The sequence below is a fragment of the Tamandua tetradactyla genome, chromosome 9, assembly GCF_023851605.1.
Source record: "Tamandua tetradactyla isolate mTamTet1 chromosome 9, mTamTet1.pri, whole genome shotgun sequence".
NCBI lineage: Eukaryota > Metazoa > Chordata > Mammalia > Pilosa > Myrmecophagidae > Tamandua > Tamandua tetradactyla.
Genome location: NC_135335.1, coordinates 87680152 through 87704150, shown reverse-complemented (window position 1 = coordinate 87704150; position 23999 = coordinate 87680152). Strand labels below are relative to the sequence as shown.

General features: G+C 39.4%; 1 protein-coding gene across 5 annotated transcripts in view; it reads right to left on the bottom strand.

The window, feature by feature from the left end:
• WDR70 (WD repeat domain 70) overlaps positions 1 to 23999 on the bottom strand; it is a 516692-nt gene that overhangs the window by 64643 nt on the left and 428050 nt on the right. For all 5 annotated transcript variants that reach the window (XM_077117003.1, XM_077117005.1, XM_077117006.1 and 2 more), the window contains one exon: positions 862 to 961. In XM_077117003.1, the coding sequence (XP_076973118.1) occupies positions 862 to 961 (100 nt within the window). The remainder of the gene's footprint in view (positions 1 to 861; positions 962 to 23999) is intronic.

Below are 23999 nucleotides of genomic sequence, written 5' to 3'. Positions count from 1 at the left end.
ATAATTTATACCTAGCACCTGGCATAATGCCTAACTCAGAGGAGGCACTCAATATACATAGCTGAGTGAGTGAATAAATGACTAAATACCATGTTGCTAGATTTATCTGCCTAAAGTATAGCTCTTTTTTGGCCTAAGGAATAATAAATAGATCTTTTATGTAATTATTTAAGGCTCTCTGTAACATGGCTCCAACTTACTTATCTTGCTATTTCTTTGGTATCCCCAGAAATGGGCCTACTGCAAGATCCTCAGGCATGTCTCATGCCCTCCCATAATGCTGTGCTCATAAGCTACCCTCACTTTTCTCCATCTCCTTCTGCAATATACAGCCCACCCATATGAGAAAGATTTAGCAAAAAAGTTAACCTGTATCTAACTACATGAATAAACTTACGAATCAAAAATAGGACAATATAACTATTAAAAAAATAACATCCAGTATATAACTTTTTTGAATTGAGTTTGCATTTGAACTGAAAAAAAAAAAATCAGTGGTCAACAACTAAAATACCAGACCCCAAATTATAAGACAGTATAGAAAGAATGTAGATAATAATCTACAAAATTCCTGAGACAAAAGGAAAGCTCATCCTTGGAGGATTCAAACTCCTATGGAATTTTAAACTGAAATAAAAACTTGGGCAAAAGGTACAAACTTCCTAAATTTTTTCTTGATAACTTCTAATAATATATGTTACCAAGTTGGAAATGCATTTAAATGAAAAAACTGAAATTGGTAAAGGCATATTAACAACAAATACACCTAGCTTTACTAAAGTGCTAGGAAGTTAGTGTTACCATTGCTAAATATGATCATTTATATACAGTAATATATCAAAGACAAAAATTTTAACATACCTCCACGAGAAGCAAGGACATTACCATCATAGGAAAAGGCCACACAAGAAGTGTCTGTGCCCGGTTCATGAGCCTGTTTGTAGTGGAATTTAGGATGAACCTGTTTGCAACAAGCAAACTGTTAACATCTCATCTGAATTCAGATAAGAACATTTTTGTGGCAAGAACACTTCACCTTATCATCCAGAAAATGATACACACATACAGTTAAAATACTAATTTAATCTGAATATAGTTTAATTTTCCTTCTGAAAAAAAATCAAACTGCTTTTAAAACTATCCAATGGGTTTCATAAGAGGAAAGAAGAATTAAAGTTAAGTTCTAGCAGGAGATAATTTTTCAGGCTGTGCTAGCAAGCTCTGAGCTGTATATTTAGTTCTTATTAAACAGTTACTGGAACTATTACCTGTATTTATCTGAAGAACAAATATAAATAAAAATTACAAATGAACACACTAGTAACTAAAAAAATTTTTTGTGTTCCTAGCACATGCAGTGCACATGGCTGTAAATTTGAAGTATCTTCAATCTGTAAGTCTTGAACTGTCTTTAATCTGCCTAAAGTTTATAATAATAACAACAACAACAATAGCAGCTAACCCTTACATAGTGCTTACTATATTCTAGGCACTATATCCCATATCCTTTGCTATCTTGCCTATTTAATCATCACAATTATCCTACAAATTAGTTGCACTATTATTCCCAGTTTAAAGGTGAAGAAACTGAAGCACAGAGATTTAACTACTTTATCCAAGATCATACAGCTAGTAAGTAGTAGAGCTGGGAATTTGGCCCCCAAAACCCATGCTTAACCACTGCACTATATCCCCTCTCTCGATAATGTAGGTTAATACTTTTTTAAACTTCTGTCGCTTCTGTATTTATGAAAGGGACTCTTGCAATGACTTGTAAAAGGAACTCTATTACATTGATCTTGTGACTCAGTTCTGATTCTGTGAACCAGCAGAGACCAAAGTGTTGGGAAATCAATTATCCCAAAAAGCATGGGCCTAGATGAATGAGATGATCTAATCCATTAAGAACCTTGTCCACTAAGTTGCTAAACAAACTGTGGTATATATATGATGGAATATTATGCACATGTAACTCAGAATAAAGTCATGAAGCATGTAACAACATGGATGAACCTTGAGGACATTATGTTGAGTGAAATTAAGCCAGAAAAAAAAGGGACAAACACTCTACGGTCTCACTAATATGAACTAACATTAATGAATGAACTTTGAGAGTTAAAGTTCAGAACACAGCCTTCAGGAGAGAGAAAGAGGGTAGAAACTGGGCATTTGGTGTGAAGGAATACAGATGGTGCAACAGGACGAATAGCAAGGATTCAGAAATCAATATCACAATACTATCTGATGGTAGCACAATAATATTAGTATATCAAATGAAGCTGAATGTGAGTATGGCTGAGGGAGAAGGACTGGGGACATGTATGAAAACAGAAGGAAAGAAAGAGGATAAAGACAGAGATGGTATAACTTAGGAAGGCCTAGAGTGGACAATGATGATGATTAAATGTACAAATATAAAAAGCTTTTGTCTAAGGGAGAACAAATGAATGTCTACATGGCAAGATGTTGAAAATGGATGGGATACAGGAAAAAGTACAATCAGTGTAAGCTAGGGTCTATAGTCAACAGTACACTGTAACACGCATCCACTGAATGTAACAAAGCTATATAGTTATACAATTGTCTTCAAAAATCAAGGTTACTGGAACCCAATTCAGCAGTTTCAGGTACTTCCCTCCAGCCACTTCAATATACCGTAAATTAAAAAGGGATATGTATATAATGTATAAGAATAACCTCCAAGATAACTCTGAAATCACTCAGCCACTGAGATTTATTTTGTCTCATTTTTCTCTTTCCCCTTTTGGTGAAGAAGTCTTTCTCAATCCCATGATGTCAGGTCCTGGATCATTCCAGGAGTCCTGTCCCACATTGCCAGGGAGATTTACACCCTTGGGAGTCATGTTCCATGTACCGGGGAGAGGGCAGTGAGTTCACCTGCTGTCATGGTCAGGTTCACGTGTCAACTTGGCCAAGTTCTGGCACCTGTTTGTCTGGTTGGGTAAGTGCTGGCCTGTCTGTTGCAATAAGGACATTTCATAGAATTAGATCATGATCACATCAGCTGCATCCATAGCTGATTCCATTTGTAATCAGCCAAAGGGGAGTGTCTTCTGCAATGAGTGATGCTTAATCCAATCACAGGAAGCCTTTTAAGGAGGATTCAGAAGAGACAGGTTCTCTTCCTGTCTCGGCTGGTGAGCCTCTCCTGTGGAGTTTGTCCAGACCCTCCATCGGAATCGTCGGCTTCAGAGCCTGATAACCTGCGGATTTTGGACTCTGCGTTTCCATGGTCACATGAGATACTTTTATAAATTTTATATTTGCAAGTGTTCCCTGTTGATTCTAAAGAACCCTAACTAATACATCTTGGTACCAGGAATGGTTCTTAAGAAACAGAATCTTAAAAATGGGTTTTTATGAATGGTTTTCTATTCTGACAGGACTCAAAGACACTAAGGACTCTGATTCCCATAATCAGAATGACACTCCCAATCCATGGAGTGAATTGGCAAAAGAGATAGTCAAAATACATAGTTTTGGAGAAACAAGAGGTATAGAGATGTTGGTTGGTTGTTGTTAGATACACTGGCTACATTAAGGAGTGAAAGGGGTGGGCTTAGGGCTTCAAACGAGAAGCTTAAGTGCCGTCTGACAGATGTAGATGTTTCTATGAGTATCCTGAAGGAAAATCTTATTTCCTGTAGTTGTAGACTTGAGATCTCTGAAAATCAGACTCAGAACCTTATTGTCAGAGTAGCAACTTTACAACGTAAACTGAAATCTCAATCTTGCATGGTGTCTGCTGTTAAAGTGAGGGCATTGATTAGAAAGGAGTGGGACCCTGAAAAATGGGATGGTGACATATGGATTGATAATGATGTCGGGGGTGAGGGTGAAACCTTAGGTCATGTTGAGTCTTCTCTAGACAACCCTGTAATAGTTCTCCCTGAGGACATAACTGCCCCACCTCCAGCCTACCTTGAGGAGTTGGCCACCCAACCTCCTTCTGAGGGGATTAGACCTAGAGTGATTAATCCTGTTTTACCAGATGAAACTGCAAATGAAGGCCCTGAAGCAAATGGCTTGGAAGATACTTCTAATTCTTTTCATGACCCACCACCACCACCCCTCATTTCTTCCAGAACTATAACTAAAGTCCCAACACGCCCCTAAAGGTGAGACACAAAGTATCACACATGAGGAGGTACATTATACTCCAAAAGAACTGTGTGAGTTTTCCAATTTATATAGACAGAAATCAGGGGAATACGTGTGGCAATGGATTTTAAGGGTGTGGGATAATGGTGGGAGGAATATAAGGCTGGATCAGGCTGAATTTATTGATATGGGCCCACTAAGCAGAGATTCTGCATTCAATGTTATAGCTCGAAGGGTTAGAAAAGGTATTAACAGTTTGTCTGGATGGTTAGTTGAAACATGGATCACAAGGTGGCCAACATTACGGGAGGATGAAATGCCAGAACTGCCCTGGAATAATGTAGATGAGGGGATCCAGAGGCTTAGAGAGATTGGAATGTTAGAGTGGATTTATCATGCAAAGCCTGCTCTTACACCTCAGGAATGTCCAGAGGATGCACCTTTCACCAGAATAATGAGAAATAAATTTGTGAGACTAGCACCAATATCCCTGAAGAGCTCTGTGGTTACACTTCTCTGTAGGTCAGATATTACTGTAGGAACTGCTGTCACTGAGCTGGAATCCTTAAACACAATGGGGATGACGGGATCCCGAGTTGGCAGAAGCCAGGTGGCAGCACTTAATCGCCAAAGACAGGGTGTACATGGCTATTATAATAGGTAGCAAACTCAAAGCAGGCGTCAAAATTATGACTCACAGAGATTTGTGGCATTGGCTAGTAAATCATGGGATACCTAGAAATACAATAGAAGGGCAGTCTACTAAATTCTTGTTTGAGTTGTATAAGCAAAAGAGTTCTAGGTGAAGTGAACAGAAGTCTAACCTGAATTACAAATACACAGAGTCACAGCCCCTTAATCAATTTCCAGATTTGAAACAGTTTACAGATCCAGAGCCCCTTGAATGAAGGGGAGGCCAGGTCCCTTTGGGGGAGAAACCTGTTACACTGCCACAAATTTATACTGTTAATCTTCCTCCAAGCCTTCCCCAAGGAGACTGACGGCCTTTTACCAGGGTAACTGCATCGGGGAAAAGGAAATGATCAAATATTTCGGGGATTATTAGACACTGGTTCAGAAGTGACATTAATTCCAGGGGACCCAAAACATCACTCTGGTCCACGAGTCAGAGTGGGGGCTTATGGAGGCCAGGTGATCAATGGAGTTTTAGCTCAGGTCCGTCTCACAGTGCGCCCAGTGGGCCCCCGGACCGAATCTGTAGTTATTTCCCCAGTTCCAGAATGTATAATTGGTATAGACATACTGAGCAACTGGCAGAATCCCCATACTGGTTCTCTAACTTGTGCAGTGAGGGCTATTATGGTGGGAAAGGCCAAGTGGAAGCCACTAGAACTGCCCCTACCAAGCAAAATAGTAAATCAGAAGCAATACTGGATTCCTGGAGGGATTGCAGAGATTATTGCCACTCTTAAGGACTTGAAGGATGCAGGGGTGGTGATTCCCACCACATCCCCATTCAACTCTCTACCTGGCCTGTGCAGAAAACAGATGGGTCTTGGAGGATGACAGTGGATTATCGTAAGCTCAACCAGGTGGTAACTTCAATTGCAGCAGCTGTTTCAGATGTGGTATCATTGCTTGAGCAAATCAATACATCTCCTGGTACCTGGTATGCAGCTATTGATCTGACAAATGCTTTTTTTCTCAACAGCTATTAGTAAGGACCATCAGAAACAGTTTGCTTTCAGCTGGCATGGTCAGCAACATACTTTCACTGTCCTACCTCAGGGGTATATCAACTCTCCAGCCCTATGTCATAATCTTCTCCGCAGAGAACTTGATCATTTCTCCCTCCCACAAGACGTCACACTAGTCCATTACACTGAAGATATCATGTTGATTGGACCTAGTGAGTAAGAAGTAGCAGACACTCTAGATTTTCTGGTAAGGCATTTGCGTGCTAAAGGATGGGAGATAAATCCAACAAAAATACAGGGGCCTTCCACCTCAGTGAAATTTCTAGGTGTCCAGTGGTATGGGGCATGTCGAGATATCCCTTTTACGGTAAAGGATAAGTTGCTGCATCTGGCCCCTCTTATGACCACAAAAGAGGCACAACGCCTAGTTGGTCTTTTTGGATTTTGGCGACAACGTATTCCTTATTTGGGTGTGCTACTCGGGCCCATTTATTGAGTGACCACAAAAGCTGCTAGTTTTGAGTGGGGGCCTAAACAAGAGGAGGCTCTGTGATAGGTCCAAGCTGCTGTACATGCTGCTCTGCCACTTGGGCTGTATGATCTAGCAGATCCAATGGTGCTGGAAGTGTCAGTGACAAATAGAAATGCTGTCTGGAGCCTTTGGCAGGACAAAGGATAGGAGAATCACCATGCAGACCCTTAGGATTTTGGAGCAAAGCCTTACCATCTGCTGCAGATAACTACTCTCCTTTTGAGAAACAGCTTTTGGCCTGCTACTGGGCCTTAGTAGAGACTGAACGCTTAACCATGGGCCACCAAGTTACCATGAGACCTGAGTTGCCTATCATGAGCTGGGTATTGCCTGACCCACTGAGCCATAGGGTTGGGCATGTGCAGCAACACTCTATTGTAAAATGGAAATGATATATACGAGATAGAGCCAGAGTATGTCCTGAAGGCACAAGTAAGTTACATGAAGAAGTGGCCCAAATGCCCATGGTCTCCACTCCTGCCACATTACCTACTCTTTCCCAGATCAGAGCTATGGCCTCTTGGGGAGTTCCTTACAGTGAATTGACTGAGGAAGAGAAAACTTGGGCCTAGTTTACAGATGGTTCAGCACAATATGCAGGTACCACGTGAAAGTGGACAGCTGCAGCACTACAACCCCTTTCTGGGGTGTCTTTGAAGGACAGTGGTGAGGGGAAATCCTCCCAGTGGGCAGAACTTCGAGCAGTGCACCTGGTTGTTCATTTTGCTTGGAAGGAAAACTGGCCAGAGGCGCATTTGTATACTGACTCATGGGCTGTTGTTAATGGTTTGGCTGGATGGTCAGGGACTTGGAAAGAGCATAATTGGAAAATTGGTGACAAAGAGGTCTGGGGAAGAAGTATGTGGATAGACCTATCTGAGGGGGCTGAAAACATGAACATATTTGTGTCCCATGTGAATGCACACCAGCAGGTGACTTCAGCAGAGGAAGGTTTTAATAATCAAGGGGATAAGATGACCCATTCTGTGGATACCAGTTAGCCTCTTTCCTCAGCAACTCCTGTCATTGCCCAAGGGGCTTATGAACAAAGTGGTCATGGTGGTAGGGATGGAGGTTATGCATGGACTCAGCAACATAGACTTCCACTCACCAAGGCTGACTTGGCTACAGCCACTGCTGACTGCCCAATCTGCCAGCAGCAGAGACCCACACTCAGCCCCCAATATGGCACCACTCCCTGAGGTGACCAGCCAACTACATGGTGGCAGGTTGATTACACTGGACCACTCCCTTCGTGGAAGGGACAGTGATTTGTTCTAACTGGAAGAGACACATACTCTGGATATGGGTACATGCATGCAATGCTTCTGCCAAAACTACCATCCGTGTGCTTACAGAATGCCTTATCCATCGTCATGATATTCCACATAGCATTGCTTCTGATCAAAGAACACACGTCACAGCAAATGAAGTGCAGGAATGGGCACATGCTCATGGAATTCTCTGGTCTTACCATGTTCCCTATCATCCAGATGCAGAGCTGGATTGATAGAATGGTGGAATGGCCTTTTGAAAACTCAATTATGGTGCCAACTAGGTGGCAATACCTTGAAAGGCTGGAGTAATGTTCTCCAGGAAGCTGTATATGCTCTGAATCAGTGTCCACTGTATGGTGCTGTTTTTCCCATAGCCAGGATGCATGGATCCAGAAACCAAGGGGTGGAAATGGGTGTGGTACCACTCACTATTACCCCTAGTGATTCGCTGGGAAAATTTCTGCTTCCTGTCCCTGCGACCCTGAGCTCTGCTGGTCTACAGGTTTTAGTTCCAAAATGGGGAGTGCTTCTTCCAGGAGAAACAACAATGATTCCACTGAACTGGAAATTAAGACTGCCCCCTGGTCACTTTGGGCTACTTATGCCACTGGATTAACAAGCCAAGAAGAGGATTACATTATTGTCTGGGGTGATTGACCCTGACTATCAGGAGGAAGTAGGACTGCAACTATATAATGGAGGTAAAAAAAGAGTTTTCTTGGAATATAGGAGATCCCCTAGGGTGTCTTTTAGTACTACCATGCCCTGTAATTAAAATCAATGGAAAACTGCAACAACCCAATCCACGCAGGACAACCAATGGCTCTGAAACTTCAGGAATGAAGGTTTGGGTCACCCCACCAGACAAAGAACCACAGCCAGCTGAAGTCTTTCTGAGGGTAAAGGGAACATGGAATGGGTAGTGGAAGCAGGTAGTGATAAATATGAACTTCAACCACGTGATCAGTTACAGAAACAAGGACTGTAATGCTGTTTTGTTCATGTTATACTATTTAAGTTGTAAGATATCAAGTTTAAGAATGAATGTTGCCCAAGGATTTGCGCTCTATTCTGGAGAGATTTAATGTGTTTCCAGTTATATGCAGGACAGTTGAGTATCATTAGGTAAAAAAGAAAAATGTGTGTTTTATTGTTTTTACTTGGAAATTGGGTATGGTTTAAGGTGATATATATAGCTGCCAAGTTGACAAGGGATGAACTGTCATGGTCAGGTTCATGTGTCAACTTGGCCAAGTGGTGGTACCTGTTTGTCTGGTTGGGCAAGTGCTGGCCTGTCTGTTGCAATGAGGACATTTCATAGAATTAGATCATGATCACGTCAGCTGCATCCACAGCTGATTCCATTTGTAATCAGCCAAAGGGGAGTGTCTTCTGCAATGAGTGATGCTTAATCCAATCACAGGAAGCCTTTAAGGAGGATTCAGAAGACACAGGTTCTCTTCCTGTCTCGGCTGGTGAGCCTCTCCTGTGGAGTTTGTCCAGAACCTCCATTGGAATCGTCGGCTTGAAAGCCTGCCCTGCGGATTTTGGGCTCTGTGTTTCCCCGGTCACGTGAGACACTTTTATAAGTTTTATATCTGTGAGTGTTTCCTGTTGATTCTGTTTCTCTGGAGAACCCTAACTAATACACCTGCCAAGTGGGTTAAGAGAGAGAGTGTGCATCTGGGCAACAAAAGAGGCTTTCCAGCAGTGAGTCTCAGGCATAATTATAGGTAGACTTAGGCTCTCCTTTGCAGGAATAAGTTTCATAGGGTCAAATGCAAAGTTCAAGGGCTCAGTCTATTAAATTGGTTGTCCTCACTGCTTGCAAGAGCAAATATTCATCTGCTATAACTGTTTGTGTCCTCATTTAGGCACTGCTTTAAAAGGTCATTATATTGGAAATACAGTGTTTTGAAACTTTACAATCCATTATTTATGATGCAGAAGGAGTATATATATATGCCATAAAACAAGCCCCCACCTTGTCCTTCTGACTTCCCGGATTTCCTATTGTTATATAGACTTATGTCTTACTGCAACATCCTTTTAAATTAACAAATTGCTGCATATGAATAAAATTTCAAGGGAGTGGGAGATTGTACTTAAATAATCTAATCAATTTCCTCTTTTAAAGATCTTAATAAAGAGGCAAAATGTTTTCACTTGAGATCAATGGCTCACAGATTCTATGCCAAAAAATGTTCTTCAGTTATTAACTTTATGCTAACCAATAACAAAGAACATAGATAGATGGAGGTGATCTTAAACTTGCATAAAGCATCAACACTTGGGCAGTCTAGGATGGCAAATACCCTTACACTCTAAACAAAGTCATCCCGAATAAAAAACACTCCTGGCATAAATGTGGGGAATCTAAAACTGCAACAAGTCCTTTGACTTCTTTTATAATCTTCCTACGCCAAGAACATTGTTGTTAAGGGAAATTGAGATTATTAATTCCCTTACATAGATTTCTTATTGTTAGGAGTGGCTTCCATTATAATTTTGGTAGTATCAAATCTCAAATATTCATGATGATAGAAAATGCAAGAACAAAAACCTACATACAAACTCCCAAGATAAAACTAATCACAGATTCATTATAGAATTCATTTTAGCAGAGCAGAATTCATCACAAGGAACATCATCCACTTCTGGGTGGCTCTACCTCACAACAATGTTCTTAAATTAGGTCCATGACTCCATCCTTCTAATGTCCTGTACTCAATGGTTCTAGTCCGGCTGTCTGTAGCTATTTAACAAACTTCAGCATTTCTTCCATGATACAATCTCCCGAATTCTCAAAAAGAAATAAAATGTCTTGCGCAAATTCTTAAATATACCACTTTCTGAATTCCTAAATAATCTATGGTGGTACCAGTGGTCAGTAAATTTACTTTTTTAGCTGCTGCCTAGATCCCAATATCTATAGCTCCACTATGTGTGTCTATCAATCAAGTGATTAGAACACCTCTTGTGGCAGGCAGACATAAGGAATAAATTATTTAAAATGAGAGAATTTAAATAATTTATTGAACTGAAAACAGAATAGGATTTAATGGAAAAAATACAGGTCCTACAGATTTATCATAAAATTTCACATCTGATTTTGGCTAAGCTGCTTAATCATTCTATTTCTCAGTTTACTAATCTGAAAAGTAGGAATATAATAACTGAAATTAAACTTATAAAGCATTTCACTAAGCCTCTGCTTCAAAGACAAAACTTGCCCTACATCTCTGCACCCCTGTCCTTCTCATCCAACTCCCAAAAAGACTGAGTTACATCTGACCTACTATCTCCTTATCTTATTTCAATACTGCTGCCTTGCAACAGCCACGGTTTGTAAGGGCTGCTCTCAGCCAGTGACTGAGCACAAAGGATGCAAGGATTTCCAATTACCTAAACGAAATTTTCTTAGAATTATGTTGTAGTCTAAGACTCTTTCTGCATAACCCTTCCTTTCTTTTAATATAAAAGTTTTATTGAGATATGTCACATAACATATAATATGCCCAAGTAAAGTATACAATCCAATGGTTTTGAGTACATTAAAAGAATTGTGCAACAATCAACACTGTGATGGTTAGTCTTAGAAGTCAATTTGGTTAGGCTATATATAGTACCCGCTCATTTAATCAAATACTAATCTAGGTGTTGCTGTAAAGGTGTTTTGTAGATATAGTTGATATCTACAATCAGTTGACTTTAAGTAACGGGGATTACTCTTGAAAATGTAGTTGGGCCTCACCCAGTCAGTTGAAAGGTCTTTAAAGCAAAAAGTAAAATTTTTTGGACAAGACACTCTTTTTCAAAACTTCACACATAAAGTCCTGTCTGAATTTCCTGCCTGCGAGTATGGCCTATATAATTTGGATTTGCCAGCCCCCATGCCACATGAGCTTGAAATAAATCTCTTTACTACATCCATAGTATTAGTTTTTTATTTCTCTAGTGAACCCTGACTGACACAACTACGATCAATTTTAGAACATTTTCCTCATCACAAAAAGAAACCCCCTGTTCATTAGCAGTTACTATTTTTCCCCAGTCCCTCAGCCCTGGGAAATCACAAATCTACTGTACATCTCTGTAGATTTGACTGTTCTGAACATTTCATATACATGAGGTCATACAATATATCATTTTTTGTGACTGGCTTCTTTCACTTAGCATAATGCTTTTGAGGTTCATCCATGCTGTATCATGAATAAATACTTTTTCTTTCTTTTGCCAAATAATATTGCATTGTATGAATGTATCATCTTTTATTTACCCATTCATCAGTTGGTAGACATTAAACCCTCCCCTCTTCCCTCCCTCCTTCATAGGGTTCACACCTACACCATGGAGATTCTCTCTAGCCTTCTCTGATTCCTTCCCCATCCCTGCCCCCCTCCCCAACCAAGCATTTCCCTAACAAACGCCTTGTCCATACACTCGTGCCTTTATGTCTGTTTCTCAATGGGCCCAGACTTACACCAATAGCCCCAGACGTGGTCTAGGAACTTAGGCAACAAGACGAAAATTTGGGACTGCCTGATGGGCAAAGAGGATGCCATGTTAAGTGGAATGTGGGACATAGAAGGTCCCTGGCATGTGGTCATGGCCAACTGCTATAGATTTCACTGGAGGAGACCTGGAAACCATTTTGGTAAAGGAGATTGTTCTTGTGGGTGCAATGTTTTAGGCTCTTAAAAGACATGGGAAGAAATAAGGCCTACAAAGACAGTAGTACTGTTAAGTTGTTCTGATGCCCTGCAGAGCAACAATGAGAAATGGAGGACCATTAACACTTCAAAGACTAATGGGCCAGCCAGAGGATCTCTTTGAAAGCTATCTCTTTGTAGCTTTCAAAGAGGCACTCATCTCCTACAGTGGAAGAGCAGACATAGTTGAGCAAACAGAAAATCTGATAGTCAGAGTTATAGAGCTCGAGACATTTAAATACTCATTCAAGGCAGGTCTGTTATTCTAAGGCCAGGGCTCTGGTTGGGAAAACCTAAAACACAGGGGAGGATATCTGGATGAATGCCCCATTGGATGCTGGCTCTGTAGCATCTCTTCTCCCTCCATGGTTGGAATATTGTTCCATGATGGTCTACTCTTGCCTAATAAGAGCTAGCACTTTCTTGGTGCTGGAGGATCCTGCAAATGCCCTTCCCACACAAGACAACAGGTGTGTCCTCTTAGAAGCTGTCTGCCAACTCCTCTCCTGACTAGCAGGCCAATGACTAGAGTTAAATCCCAGCACTACTCAGTTAGGGAAATGCTAGGCCTGATAAGGGGGGAAAGAGATTGTACACCAAAAGAGATACAAGAATTAGCTGGTAGCTACTAGCAGGAACCATGTAAGGAGCCTTGAGCTTGAAATCTGAGGGTATTTGTTCAAGGGAGCTGGCATACATGACCAAGATAAGTGAGATTCATTCATTTCAGGCACTTTTTTGGACAAAGGATTTAATACCCTGGCAAGGACCCCAAGGGATAGAGCAAACTTGGTACCAGAATGCTATGAGAGGCCTGGAAAAAAAAATGATCAATGGTAACTAAAATAAAAATGCTGCAGTTGCCTGAACAGATGATAAAGAACAGAATAAGGAGTCTAGGGGAGGTAGGCATGCTGGAATAGATATACTATGTCCAGCCAGAAAAAGTAGAATTTTATTTTTCATGAGAAGGCCCAGAGAAAATACCATTCACCAAGGTCATCAAAAATGTGCTGTTGAGAGAATACCAGTATCACCAAGAAGTTCAGTGATGCCTCTCCTCTGTAGAAACCCAGAACTGGATCATTAATACTCATGGGGATATAGGGCCATGAAGTAATAAAAGCCAGTTCAAGGTGCTTAAATGCCAGAAGCAAGAGTCTTGCAATTAGTGTAAGATCAAATTGCAAGACTGCCAAGATCAAAGAGGAAGCTAAACAGACTTGATGTGGAGGGAGTTGCAGACTGGTAGTTAGAGCATGGCATCCACAGGGGGAGAGGAAAGGGGCAGCCAACATGATGTTGCTTAACATCTACAATAAAAAAAGAGAAATCAAATCAAGCAGAAGGATGAGGAAGTCACTCCAATAAAAAGACACGATCCCTTGCTCTGTTCCCATACCTCAGCCAGTTTTCAGATCAAGAACCTACTATCAAGAAGGCCAAAAGATTTATGATAATTCTCCTAGTCCTTTCACAAATAATGTAGACTACCACAAGCTTAATCATGTAATAGCCCCAATTGAAGCTGCTGTGCCAAATGGGATACAATAGCTAGAACAGATTACTACAGCCTTTAGGCATAGCTTGCCCAGATATGTGCTGCAGTCTGAGATTCTTCCTATCCAAACTTTCCTTCCATTCTTCTTTCCTTCATAGCAGTCACACCTGCATCACCATCTGATGATTTTCCTAGATGAATTTCCCTATTCATTTTTCCCTCACAGGCATTTCTGCAATAAAGCAATTACACATCTAATCTTGCCTTAGCATCTGATTCTCAGAGAAAATGAAGTAACATACAGTATTAGCAAAGAAGACACAAACAGAGGATTTGTTAAGGGCATGCACACAGGAAGCATGTAAAATGTGAAAAGGCCTGGATATGCAAAGACATGTGCCCAGTCATGCCCATAGCCCAAGCTGACAACCAGCCAACTGCCAGATGTGCTACTGAGGCCATCCTGCATGATCCAGCCTCAGCTTAGCTGCTAGTTAACTGAAAATACAATAAAAAGTCCAATAAAAATCAGTCAAGCCAGTCCAGATCAGAAGTACTTCTCAAATGATCACAAAATCATGAGAAAAAATTAGTCACTAAGTATTGTAAGTTTCTAAGTTTCAGGGCAGTTTGTTATGCAGCAAAATCTAACTGATGCAACATATGCAGCATGTGAACACGGCACACAGGCCTGGAACACAGTTAACATTATATAAGTTTTTGTTATTATTATAAGTCAGGTGAGATTATGAGAATATTATTATCAACTTTTTAAGAAAGTTTATTTCTTTTCCTAACCTTTGAATTCTACCAAATAATATCATTATAAACTAGTACTGATACCCTATAATTCAAATTTATTTAAGTTTACCCTGTTTTTTGTGCTTGATAGAATCACACTCCCTTCTTGTCTTTTGGTACCTGCTTGTGAGTGCAAAAATTCTCTTTAGGGCGGGCCACGGTGGCTCAGCAGGTAAGAGTGCTTGCCTGCCATGCCCGAGGACCCGGGTTTGATTCCCAGTGCCTGCCCATGTTAAAAAAAAAAAAAAAAAAAAAAAATCTCCAGCAATGTTTCTTAATCCTTGTTGTGGTTGGCTTGGGAACACCATTTCCCTAGGTAGTTGTGGTCTGTTCCTAACCTGTTGCAGCCATTTATTTCTTTTATATATTCTCTGACAAAGAGTAAGACAATGATTCCAGCAGCTACCATTAAAATGAAGGAAGAGAATACTTGGAAATAAGCTCATTCTTGGAGGATACAGAAGGGAGGATGATTGTGTTTCAGTTGCTTTTCTTGTGCTGCTAGATGAAAGCTCTTTCCCCACATTCCTAAGTCTTTAGAGTAGGTCAGACTTAGATAATTTCTTTACTGGGCACACTATCTGAACTCTAGGAATCACAATGAGAGTCTCAGAGTACAGTAATAAAACATCACACATCACACATTATGGTGCTTGCAAGAGGAACAAATTTAATAAATGTAACAAATGAAACTCTGAACTTCTGAGAATGTTTCAACATAAGCTGGTAGTTTTCTAAGTTTCTATTTTTTTTTTTTTTTGCATGGGCAGGCTCCGGGAATCGAACCCAGGTCTCTGGCATGGCAGGTGAGAATTCCGCCACTGAGCCACTGCTGCATCGCCTTCTATTTTTTTTAAAAAAGGTAATTATGTTCCAGCTAAGACTTCTTCCCTTACTTACTTCCCTCTGCTATCTCATTCTTCCTCTGCCCCTTCCTCCCTTCTTTCCTTCCTTTTAAAGAAATAATTTACAGAAAAAAAGACAGTGAGATCTAAAAAAAAGTTTCTAAGAAGTCCATTTACCAGTCTCCATAAAATAAAAAGTAAGACACAAATTTTTAGCATCTACCTTTACACTGTCAATTATGCTTACATTATATATATAGTTGTATACCTATTATACACACATCACTGAAACAGATAAAATGAAGAGAAGACGTGGAGTTTACTTGAAATGATCTGCAAGTTGGGAAAAGGGAAAAACAGTTAAGACCTCTATTCTTTCATAAAGCATTTCCTGTACCCACCAGAAGCCATGTATTGCATCAGGTTTAGAAGGCACAAAAATGACTAAGAATGGGCTACTGTCATAATGAGGATGCTCACAGGTAAGAGGGAAATAAAGAGTACCATTTATAATCAATACTGAACTCAAAAAATCTAAGTCCAAGTTCCCTGTTGCAATTGCTGGGATTTCAGAAAACATTTATTTTTCATCTGTGTTTGGCAAAAATACAACTCAGCTTTCATTCATAACTGGACTATATTGCAATTATATGCCTGTTTTGTCATCTCAAACCAGGTGACTGTAGTGCGTGACTACCTATGGCTCTATCATATGACCAGCTGGAAGCTGCAGCTGTGGGAGAAAGCGCAGCCACTGAGATGAGTGAGTCACAGGTAGAACATGATGCCACAGCTCTTGCATCTTCTGGCTCCCCAGGTGCTAGCAACTTGAAATTTAAGGTGTTTACTTAAGTCTATAAAATAAACCCCTTATGGCTAGGGCACAAGTTACGTCACATTAATCTCTCTTCTTATAAATCCTAACCGAGATCAATTAGTATACCAGTTGTGTGCTCTAGATTTATGTTACAAAATCTGTATACAAAAAATTTTTAAAACCCTACAGAAGTCCCTTGAAGTTACGGAATTTCAAGAAGCATGAAATGAAACACCCTGTCTTTCTTGGACTTTAAGACTCCAGTGTCTGGTTAGATTATTTAAATATATATTATTGTTTTGACTTTATGCAAGCGTAATTTTTACTGGGATAATTACTGATAATAATCAGTAATGAGGTAACTGATTCAGAAATTTCATATGATCTTCAATAAATCTCCAAATAGAAAGATGATCTAAATCACCAAGAGGAACAATTTTAAGAAGAAAATTCTTTCAGACGGAGAACCAAACAGCAGGGTTTCTCAGAGGATGTTGTATAATGTCATCATATTAGGATTCTATAGCCTAGTAAGCCTGGGAAACTAGAGTTTATTTGCATACCATGGCTTCATCTTTAAGACTGCATATCAGTATATTAAAAGCAAGAGTCCTAGAATAAATCAACCTCTTCAACATTTCCAAAGCTTATTTTACTATGGAATTTTTTTTCAGATAGTACTTACTAACACAAATAGATCTAATATTCTCTGGACCTTAAAAGGGGAAACACATGTTTAGTGGAAGAGTTAGCAGACTTTTTATGGAAAGGGTCATATAGTAAATATTTTAGGCTTTGAGGACAACGTGGTCTCTGTCACAGCTATTCACTTTTACCACTGTAGAGCAAAAGCAGCTATATACAATACATAAACAAATGCATATGAGTGTATTCCCATAAACTTTATTTATAAAAAGAGGTGGCAGGCTGGATTTGGCCTACAGATCATAGTCTGTGACCCCTGGATCCAAAGAGAACAAAATTCTTAGGGAAAAAAAACAATCCATTTGCCAAATCATCATTTGGTAAATTAAATGTTTTCATATGGGGGGGGGGGGTGCAAGGATAGTTCCGTAATAGAATTCTTGCCTGCCATGTGGAGACCGGCCCACACACTTCCTAAAACAAAACAAGCAAAAAAACAAATGAAAAACCAAACAAACAAAACAAATCAACAAATGGTGCTGCAGTAAGGGGATACTCACATGGAAAAGAATGAAATGTAACCCCTGCCATACAGGATACAAAAAAAAAAAGTTTCCTTATGGTTCAATGATAATGATTTAAGCTCGTAACAATAAATGGTAGTGGTAATAATATTAATAAGATGACCACATTTATTATGTTGTTCCTTAGTGCAGTAAAACATACATTTTCTAATTTCATCCTTAAAACAAGCTTTCTGAAGTATATGTAATTATCATCTTCATTTTACAAACAGGGAAACTGAGGTCACGTGAAGTAACCTACCCAAAAACATAAGAATAGCCAGTTAAGTATCAAGCAAAATATAAACCTCTAACTCTAGAATATGCATTCTTCACTAAAATACTCCTTTACTTATAAGCTACCATATTTTACCAAGCTTCTTTTGGATGTTCATGGTAGACTCTTACAGTAATGTCCCTCAATGAATTGTATTTCCTTATAGGAAAAGGCAGTGAAAAGAGAGGGATGGATAATATGAAGTAACTTTTTTTCTCCCTCAAGTAACATTATATACTTCTTAGACTATTAGGGATTTACCAAAAATTTCTACTATATATTCAATCTAAGGCAGAAGCTTGCAGTCTTCTATTCATACAGAGGCAGTAAAAATTACAAACCAGTCATTTGTCACTTCTCTCAGTCAATGGGAGCTAGAACATAATACCATTAACTAACATTTATTGGATACTTATTATGAGCTAGGTACTATCCTAAATGCCCGGTATTAACTCCTTGAATCTTTTCAACAAACTTACAACGTAGGTACTACTATTGTCTTCACTTTCCATGAAGGTATGGGGGTACAGAAAAGTGCCAAGATCATGTAGTTAGTAAGTGGAAGAGCTAGGATTTCAACCCAGGCAGCCTGGCTCAAGGACCTGTGCTTTTACCACTGCCATGCATGGCACATACTCACGGCTCTTCTGACTCCTAGTTCCCTCTGCTCTGAACTCTATTTGTAATGAAGGTGGGCCTAGACTTTGTTTTTGCAGTGCCTTTCTTCTTCCCTAATAGGCCAATCCTTTGCTCAACCAGCAATGGAAGTGAAAGGTGAAAAGTTGGGAAAGCAGCAGAGTCAAGTGTGGGATAGTAGGTGAGCAGTCATCAGGTTCTAGAAATCAGTAAAACCATTATCCATGGCTTAATCCAATTTCAGGTCACTGGTTAAATTCAGTCCATAAGCCCAGGCTGATTAGCTTTTACCCAAGATCTCACCAAGAGTCCTTGAAGTAACATAAAATTTGGTATGGGCAAATGGTACAAGCTACAAACTGGCAATGAGGAAATCACACTTAACAACTGTGGACCTCCTTGGCTGTACTTTATGTGATGTTACCTTTTCTCCTTTATCTTTGCTCTTAAGTTTGGGGAAATAGGGAGTGGGATCTCCCACTGTCTAGATCACATAAGAAACACAAATGTGGCCACAAACACAACTCCCAATTTACTTCTTTAACTGAAGAACTTGAAAGCCACCATGCCAACACCGGAAGCATGGTGCTGTGGAATGACCTGCCTAGACAGGAGGGAAAGCCCGGCGGTTCCCCCTTTGAAGTCCAGCTGCCTGAGATTCACTGGCAGCCGACCTTCAAAGACAGCCGAAGCTTCCTTCCCTCAGCCTGGCCGCCAAGCTTCCCGGGCAGCTGGGCAGATTTAGCCACTCTCTGCCCAGCTGTCTGGGAACTCTGGCAACCAGTTCAAGTAATGGAGAGAGGTGGTGGAGAGGGAGGGCGAGAAAGAGAGAGTGGTAGGAGGAGGGAGGAGGAGGGTGACGGGCCCTGTGGCGCCAGAGCAAAGAGGATGCTGGTTTCCTTGGAGCCGACCTTATCAAAGTCAGTCAAAAGACCAAACTCCCAAGGGGAGCACAATCCTATTACACTATAAAGCAACTTTCAAGTGACCTTAGAGATTTCAAATACACTTTCCTTTAAATGTTGAGTGAATCTCTCTTCTAAAGATGGCCCAGTTGCTGCAGAAAACAGTCCAACCAAAGTCTACATAGGGATGTAGAGAACAAAGCTAAGGTCAAGTATCAAAAATGCACAGTCCTTTACTGATTTTGATTTTCCAGAGGCATGAGTTTATACTTGTTGGAGACTTTTGGGGGTTGTTTGCTGACTTTGTTGTGGCAACCCTTCTGTTCCCCTGGCAGCCAATAGCCAAAACAACTTTTCTGTTTCTGCGCCTGTATAGCAGATGCTAGGAGAAGACTGGCACATTTACCAAAAATATTATCAATGTGTTATGTTTATCCCATTGAACCATATGCTTGCTGGAATGAAGAATGAGTATTATCAGCTGCAGGTGCAAAAAGAGATGCAGTACAATTTTGTTTGTGATGAACTTTCAAAAGAAGTCTAACCGAGAACCAAATTTTAGATTTTGTAAAGTGGGAGCCTATTAAAAGTGACTAAAATATAAGAGAACAGGAAGGAAGAACTAAAGAGTCATGAGTAGAAGAGTTAAGTAATCAGATTTTCATTTTAGATGGAGTGCTCTGGCAATTATATGAAGATGTAGGAGGGGAAGATTAGAAGCCAGGAGAAAAATGAACATAAATTTCATGAAATTTTTTCTCTGTTTTGTACAATTTAACAAGAGAGAGAATGTGACAAGTTTCCATCATGTACCATTACAATATGAGGAAAAATCTTCCCTTCTCTTTAGATCTTTTTGAAACTAACACAGCAGCCAGCATTAAGTACAGTGACATTAAACATATATAATTCAAAATTCATTATCTAAATTTAAAAAATAGAATGCTAAACCTATGGAAGATACACAGATGTTTATTGAAATTAGTCCAACTGTTCATGCCACAAATATTTATGGAGCCATAGTATATAGGAGGTGTGATGTTAGGTGATGCAGATATCAATATAAACAAAATGGTTCATTATTCTCAATGTGCTTTGTCTGAAAAGAGAGGAAAACATAGAAATAAATATTTAAACTCTGTTGTGTAATAAATAATGACATTATCCATATGGTCAATTCTACCATAGTCATAAAATGGTGGGAGGATGGGAAGAGAGGAAGGAAAACCAGGTAAAGGCTGATGAGGGTGCTGGACTATAGTCTTTGAAGCTCAAGTAGGATATTGGTAGGAATACAAGGAAAAGCTACTTTTTTAGAATCTGAGAATATAAAAAACTCAGAAGTGTGAAATAAAAATAGCTCATTACTTTCAGAAATATAGGTGGGACTCAAGAGTAGATCAATAGCAGACAGAGAGCCAGAGATCAAGCCATTAGTGGCTTCATATACCCTTTTATGAAATTTGGGTTTTCATCCTTTGGGCAATGTTGAGCCTCTGAAGGGTTTTAAGGAGAGAGGTGTAATATAATCAGATCTGTACTCAGAAAGGTCACCATGCAGCTGTGAGAAACAGAACTTGGAAAAGGGAAGTCTGAAGACAGGGACATGAGTTAAGTAGCAACTGCAGCAGCTCAGGTGAGGACTTAATGCTGAACAATGAAGGAGCGTATATGAGAACAATTTAAGTTATAGTCAAGAGACTTTGGTATGGGCAGTTTCAGTGAATTTGTGAAGAAGTGGACACAATAAACATAGTCTACTTTGGGTAGAAACCTGGAAATGAAAGAAGGAAGAGTTGGAGAAGGCTTTTATTAAATGAAATAAATTAAAACTACAAATAAGAATACTTTCTAAGAGCCAATAGGGATGAAAGATAAAAATACAGGAGAGGGAATAGCTGATAGAATTAGGTCTCAGAGGAAGCAGGAAGGATGCGATCAAGTGCACAGGTGGAAGGATTAGTGAGGAACTAGAAGAGAAAGACTTCTTCCTTAGAGATTGCAGGGAAGGAGGCTGAGAAACCAAGGGGGTATGAGCACAGAGACACATTTACAGATATGAGGGTGGAAAGTCTGACAGAATTTCAGCTTATTGTACTTATTTTCCATATCTGAGTAAGGAGTTAGGGGTCATAAGGTGACCCAGAAGACCTGGGATAGCTTGGAAATATTCAGTGAGATAAATGACAGAGATAACTGGATAAGGAAAAAGAAAAGAATTACTGACGGCAGCAAGGGCCTATAAGAAAATGTAGAACATAAATCTGGAATGGTACCAACGTGCAAAACCGTGTTGCATATAGAACTGGAGCAAAGAAGCAAAGCAACCCATACTACTAGGATTGCAAGGTAGAAAACAGAAAATAAAATACACTTTAAAATCTAGTAAAATTTAAATTGCAGAAGTTCTTTCCCCAAGGACTATGTCTCAGAGTTAACTGGTTTAAACATGTATTTTTGCCCCCAAAGTCAAAGCTGAAGTCACAGGGGGATGCAATTTAACTATTACAAAAATAACTTTACCCACTTACAAGGAAAACAAACAAACAAACAAAAACAGTTAACTTTTATTTTTTTAGTTGCATATTTATCATCATGATCATTTCTTGGAACATTTGCATCTATTCAGAAAAAGAAATAAAATGAAAACAGAAAAAAATTTATACATACCATACCCCCTGCCCCTCCCTTTCATTGATCACTAACATTTCAAACTAAATTTATTTTAACATTTGTTCCCCCTATTATTTATTTTTATTCCATATGTTCTACTCGTCTGTTGACAAGGTAGATAAAATTTACCTACCTTGTGTGCATCAGACACAAGGTTTTCACAATCACACAGTCACACTGTGAAAGCTACATCATTATACAATCATCTTCAAGAAACATGGCTACTGGAACACAGGTCTACATTTTCAGACAGTTCCCTCCAGCTTCTCCATTGCATCTTGAATAACAAGGTAATATCTACTTAATGCATAAGAATAACCTCCAGGATAACCTTTCGACTCTTTTTGGAATCTCTCAGCCATTGACATTTTATCTCATTTCACTCTTCCCCCTTTTAGTCGAGAAGGTTTTCTCAATCCCTTGATGCTGAGTCTCAGCTCATTCTAGGATTTCTGTCCCACGTTGCCAGGAAGGTCCACATCCCTGGGAGTCATGTCCCACATAAACAGGGGGAGGGTGGTGAGTTTCCTTGTTGTGTTGGCTGGAGAGAGAGGCCACATCTGAGCAACAAAAGAGGCTCTCTTGGGGGTGACTCTTAGGCCTAGTTTTAAGTAGGCTTGACCTATCCTTTGTGAGGTTAAGTTTCATATGAACAAACCCCAAGGCTGGGGGCTCAGCCTATAGCTTTGGTTGTCCACACTGCTTGTGAGAATATCAAGAATTCAACTTGGGGGAGTTGAATTTTCCCCCTTTCTCACCATTCCCCAAAGGGGACTTTGCAAATACTTTTTTATTCACTGTTCAATCACTCTGGGATTTATCGGGGCATCACTCTGGACAAACCCACAAAATCTCAAGTCCTACTCAAGGTTCCATGTACTTATGGTGCTCAATTAAGCTGCCTACATAAGTTACATTAGGAAATGCAAAAAAACAGTTAACTAAGTCAGAGAAAACACCTTTGCAGCAACTAAAAATGATAGTTTTAGTATTCTGCTTATTCTAATCATAGCATTAACTTACTTAAATAAAGCAGGAATTCTAATTTGACTCACTTAAGAAGTTTATTTGAGACAGACATTTATTAGTTGTCTTCTAGGTTTCTGGCATTGTGCCTTGCTAATGGGAACAGATGCAAAATAACACATTCCCTGACTTCAAGAAGATTATACTCTCATCCAGATTCTAAGGGTCAACTTTTTTTTTCTTATTAAAAATATCTTACATTTGTTAATGATCTTGCCATCTCTTGGTGGCAAGCACAGGTGATGAACTTTGGCTATATAGCATATAGCTTCATTTATATTCTATAAATATTCTTAAGTGAAAGAGTTTCAATATAACATTTGAAATAATTCTAACTATAAGATCATGGTAAATTTCTATTGGACAAAACAAGTCAATTACCCTGTCTCTCTCCTCTGGCACAGAGGAAGCATAAAACCAAGCTTTATGCTATACTCCAGGAACTGTGCTGACCTTTATGGTTGTAAAGTTAGGATTTTGGTGTTTTTTTTTTTCTATTTCTCTGCTTTCCTCCATTATATCACTCTGTAAATTGTCTCAGCTCCTTTTGGGAAAAAAGGTCAAGACATACATTCAGTTATCTAATCATTCAAAAAATCAATCCTCATTTTGATCTAGCAATTACCAGATACTTTTCTAAGCATGATTCCCACCTTCTCAAACTAAACCAGTTCTGTGAAAGAATAAGATCAAAGTTACAACACAGCTAAATAAAACCTATCTATTATATAAGTGTTTAAAAGCAAGTAAGGAGCACTGGATTCTCCAAAATGACACCAAAATCATGACCAATAAAAAAATAGACAAATTGTACTTCATCAAAATTTAAAACTTTTGCGCATCAAAGGACATACGAAGATGAAAAGGCATCCTATAGAACAGGAGAAAATAGTTACAAATTATTACTGATAAAGGTTTAATACCTAGAATAAAGAACATCTACAAGTCAACAACAACAACAAAAAACAAACAACCCAATGAAAAAATGGACAAAGAGCTTGGAGACATT